We start from the raw sequence: 5,168 nt of genomic DNA on the forward strand, positions 1-5,168 counted from the left end.
AAGGAAACAACAGTGAACTTCTTTCCCGATTTCTTGCTATTTTCACGAATTTAAGAACAAAAAGGTGTGAAGCTTTTTGCCCGATTTTTAGCTATTTTGACGAATTTGAAGACTAGAAAGAAAATTAACTTTTTTTACCACTTTTTGCCTATTTTCGCGAATCTGAGTCCAAAAAGAGTGGACTTGTTGCTTAATTGCTCGATATTTCGTTATTTTTCCGAATTTGAGAGCAGAAAGGGATGAACTTAACTTATTGCAAGATTTTTACTATTTCCACGAAATTTAGAGCAGCAACTTGTTTCTCGGTTTCTGGCTATTTTACGAATTTGAGATTAAAATTAAAAGGAATGAACGTATCTTTCCATTTTTAGGCTATTTTTACGATTTTGAGACAACAAAGAATAGAACTATGTCTTTATTTTTGTCTTAATTTTCCCGAATTTGAGAAAGAAATAATTGTACTTAATTCTCCAATTTTAGCTACTTTAACAAATTTCGTCCAAAAAGGAGTGAACTTATTGTCCGGTTTTAGGCCACTCTCGTGAATTTGAGAACAGAAAGGAATCAACTTGATATTCGATTTTTGCAATTTTAGACCACAAAGATATGATATTATTGCTCGTTTTTAACCATTTTTACTAATTTAAGAACAGAAACGAATCAACCTTTTTCTCCATTTTTGGAAATTTTCACGCAATTTACATCAGCAAGGAATGAATTTATTTCCCGATTTTAAACTATTTTTAGAAATTTTGAGACAAGATAGGACTGAACATATTGCTCGATTTTTGGTTATTTTCACGAATTTAAGAGCAGAAAGGAATGAACTTATTGCTCGATTGTTTGCTATTTTCTTGAATTTGAGACCCGAAAGGAGTGCACGCATTGGTCAGTTCTGGCTGGCCTGCAAACGGCAGACGTATTTCCGGTCGTCGCTTCGTGCGACGACCGGGAATACGTCTGCTGTTCGCAGGCTAGGTTCTGGCTAGCCTCCCAAGCAGACGTCCTTAGGGGTTCGTCACGCGTTTCCTTCCCCACGAAACGCTACCGACACTATTGCTGATCTGCCTCATTCTCTTTCTTCGTGTAAAGTCACTTATGTTAAGCCGACCATTTTAAGTATGTCAAGTTCTTTGCATTAATTTTTCCATTGCTTCTTTCCTGTTGGTTTATACGTGATGACGCCACTCGCTTCTGATTGGTTTGCCATCAAGCTATTGTTATTTCCCTATATAAGTGCGACACCATCTGGATCAGGTTTGGGCGGAATCAGTAAACCTAAACGCACAGTATACAGAATGAACCCTCCTCTTTTGTTGTTTATAGAACCCATTAATTTTCATAATACATTACAATTCAATACAGAATACAATTATCTTTCCATCCAATCACCCTTAAACAAAACAAAGCACAAGACAACACCAGACAAGGACGACACAAGCTTAACAAAATGACAAAATATACCTACTCAACACAACACAACAAACACAAAACAGAGGGAAAAAAACAATTTTTGTTTCCTCGCAGCAAATCTGATTCGGAAAGAAATATTTCCTTTTCACGAATTCGAGAACAGAAAGCAATGAACTTATTGCTCGAGTTTAAGCATTTTCCGCGAAAGTTATTGCTCGATTTTTGGGTATTGGTACGAATTGAAAACCGGAAAGGAATGAACTAATTGCTAAAATTTTGGCCATTTTCACGGATTTGACACCACACAAAAGTGATCTTTTTGCCCCATTTTTGGCTATTTTCACGAATTTGAGACAAGAAAGCAATGAACTTGTTGCTCTCTTTTAGGCTACTTTCACAAATTTGAGGCCAACAAGGAGTGAATTTATGGCTTCATTTTTGGCCATTTTCACGACTTTTGGTCATTTTCACGGATTTTAGTACAAAAAGTGATGAACGCAGGGTTGGAAACTTAAATTTCTCAGTACTCTCCCTCTGGGCGAGTGACGTTCAGATTGTACTCGCGCGGATACGTTTTCACTCTCCAAATACTCCCTCGCCCCCACCCAAAAAATAAAATAAAATAAAATAAATACAGGAAACAACTTTGCTGCTGTTGTTGATAGTTTTTTCTTGGTGTTTTAGTTTATTGCAAGCACTGTTTTAGCTTACCGTTAAGTTACAGGTAGTTTAGTTTTTCCAGAATCATTTCTTCGGCATCTCAGCGTCTGATTTATAGTCTGACACCGCCCTTGTCGTCATCTCCAACACCGTCATCGATCGTTCTTTTCAGTGAAGACAACTTCCTCCTCGTCCTTCTCTTCTTCTCGATCTCGTCTTCTCGTAATCACCAGCATCTGCCTTTTGAGGAGTTTCTTTCACAACCTTTTTGTTGTGAGTTTTAGATACTCCGGGAAAATATCTCCACATTTTCAAATCGAAAACAAGCGAGGGAAAACGCTAGACCAGGAGCGCCCTGCACGTAGTGTCAGTCGTCAATCCATAATTCAGTCCATTTCTATGACCATCAGATTTTGACCAGCAGTATCATAACTACTAGTGACTGGTTCATGTAATTATTACTTGAACAGAAGCTATTTCTTTATTTACGAAGCAGAAAGTTTGCATGTATGGTTTCTAAAGCTTTCAGAATGTGAAAAAGTACTTACGTTTAGATTAGATTATTCAGTTGTAAATGGTTTGAACCCAGGAGTCATGTCATAAGTACGTAAATTATGATCATCCGGGTGAGTGTGGTGACTTTGACTGACGTTTCGACAACCTGAGCGGAAGTCATCTTCAGAGTCAAGTGACTTGTGGAACGTCAGTAGGTGGTATATACGTGTCTGGTTGTTAACCTGATTGGTCAACGAAGTCCAGATGTTATTGGTCGTTTGTCAGTAAGCCGTGATGTTATTGGCTGTGAAGACTGTAAAAAGTGATTGGTGCGTTTCGATCCGTCTTTTGTTTGGCAAAAAGTCCGTGGGTCTATTGTTAGTAAAATGTCTATTGTTTGTCTGTTTCGTTGTTGTTGTCAATGAGTCGTTTGTATGCATGGTGCAGGTAGTTGTAGGCAACGGTTGAGTGGCGTTTGTTCTAAGTTAGTAAACCAGCTTTCCAGTGTGAGTCGTTGATAGTAATTTGTATAGTAGGTAATGCACTTGGCAGAGTCCCAGTCGATTCTGTGGTTCGTTTGTAAATGGTGCTCAGCAATGTGATTGTTGATATCACCATTTCTAGTTGCTCGTTTGTGTTCAGTTAGTCGTACGTTTAAATTTCTGCCGGTCTCACCAATATAAGTAGCCTGGCAGTCGCAGCATTTGATCTTGTAAACTGCTCCCTGTCTGCGGTTCGGTTCGTCTTTGTCCTTTACTTTCGTCAGTAGTTGTCGTAAAGTGGTTATAGGTTTGTGAGCTACACGGATAGTCTCAGAAGTGCCCCTTACGTAAGGTATAGTTATAGTGGTTACGGGAGTCGCGTCGTTGTTTGTGACGTTAGGTTCAGTGTTCTTGTAAGTGTTACGTCTAACAAAGTCCTTGTTGTAGTTGTTCTTGTTGAAAACGTTGTCTAAGTAGTTGTTTTCGTCTGCGAGTCTGTCAGTTGAGTCACAAACCAGTTGTGTTCGCCTTGTTAAGGTCTGTATAGTCGTTGCTTTGTGAGAAGTAGGGTTGTAGGATGACTGGTCCAGTAGTCTGTCAGTATGTGTTGGTTTCCTGTAAACCGTAGTATTTAGTTTGTTGTCGTTGTTGTTACGGGTAACTAAGCAGTCTAGAAAAGGTATTTTACCATTTTCTTCGATCTCCTTAGTAAACTGTATGTCAGCGTTCTGTCAGTTAAGGTGTTCGTGAAAATCGTCGATTTCGTCTTTGTGTACTGCTGTAAAGGTGTCGTCTACGTACCGTAACCAGAGCGGTAGAGTCCGTTTGTAGGTTGCTAGGGCTTGTTCCTCGATGTTCTGCATGACAATTTCTGCTACAACAACAGAAACTGGTGAGCCCATAGCTGTTCCGTGTAACTGTTTGTAGTGCTTTCCGTTGTACTGGAAGAACGTGGACGTTAAGCAGAGGTCCAGTAAGTCCATTAAGTCATCTGTAGGCAGTGGCAGTTTTGTCGTGGAGTTCTCGATGGCGGTAGCAGTACAGTCTAGAGCCAGTTGAAGTGGAATACTGGTGAACAGTGATTTCACATCAAAAGACACAAGTTTGTAGTCGTCAGGTATTTGTACCGTCTTGATAGCGTCAATAAAGGTCTCCGTAGACTGCAGTTTGTGTCGGGATTCGTTTGTCAACGGTTTCAGTATAGTATTCAAGTATTTGGATAGTTCGTAAGTCGGGGACCCACAGAACGAGACTATGGGTCGCATGGGTATGTTAGGTTTGTGTAGTTTTGGTAGTCCGTAGAGTTTAGGTGGTTGCGGTACGCTGCACCTCAGTCTGTTGTAACGTTGTATGTCAATAACGTCAGTTTTCTTAAGGTCAAGTAGTTTACTGTTAAGTTTACGTTGAAGTGATGGCGTCGGGTCTCGTTTCAGTTCTTCGTATGTCTGTTTGTCGTTAACTAGAGTGTCCATTTTGTTGTAGTAGAACTATCAGAATCGGCCAAGGATAACATCAGAAGTAGAATTGCTTCTACTATACAATCATCCTCCCTAACTGACAGTAACTTGACTAAAGACGAACGACAAGCACTGAAACGACTGAAAACTGACGAAAACATCGTCATACTCCCCGCTGACAAAGGACGAGTGACTGTTGTTATGGACAAGACAGACTACTACGACAAAATGGACACTCTAGTTAACGACAAATTAAGAATCTCACCTCAGGAAAGATTTGAAGCTTTTGTGAATAATCTCGCCCCTTCGTCGAACAGTAAATTAGTTTTGAATTTTAGACTAAACCAGTATCGATTTTTTAAGACTCCCCGCCAAAAGAGGCAGCTACGATTTGAGGCCAAAACTCGAAATTCTATTCTGAAAAGTTCTCTCCGAATGACTCAGTTTGAAATCAGAGATTCGATTAACTGGAGGAAATTGAAACATTCGTCCTATATTTATAAAAAATATTAACCACATCATATAATGGGCCAGTTTTTGTATGGATGGCCTGCTAACCCATCTCTCGCGCGCGTTTAGTGGCACAAGCAACCCACCCACGTAACCAACCAAGTCTTCGAGGGCAGATGTGTTCCATCAGGCTGGACATTCAAAAGGTTCT

General features: G+C 39.9%; 1 protein-coding gene across 1 annotated transcript; it reads right to left on the minus strand.

Annotated features, from left to right (window-relative positions):
* Positions 1-3,374: 3,374 nt before the first annotated feature.
* Positions 3,375-4,529, minus strand: LOC146484731 (uncharacterized). Its single transcript, XM_085104422.1, has one exon. The coding sequence runs from the start codon at positions 4,520-4,522 to the stop codon at positions 3,782-3,784; it is 741 nt and encodes a 246-aa protein (XP_084960548.1). The 5' UTR covers positions 4,523-4,529; the 3' UTR covers positions 3,375-3,781.
* Between the last annotated feature and the right edge of the window lie 639 nt (positions 4,530-5,168).

This window comes from Pavona decussata, unplaced genomic scaffold (genome assembly GCF_977016875.1).
Source record: "Pavona decussata unplaced genomic scaffold, jaPavDecu1.1 SCAFFOLD_31, whole genome shotgun sequence".
NCBI lineage: Eukaryota > Metazoa > Cnidaria > Anthozoa > Scleractinia > Agariciidae > Pavona > Pavona decussata.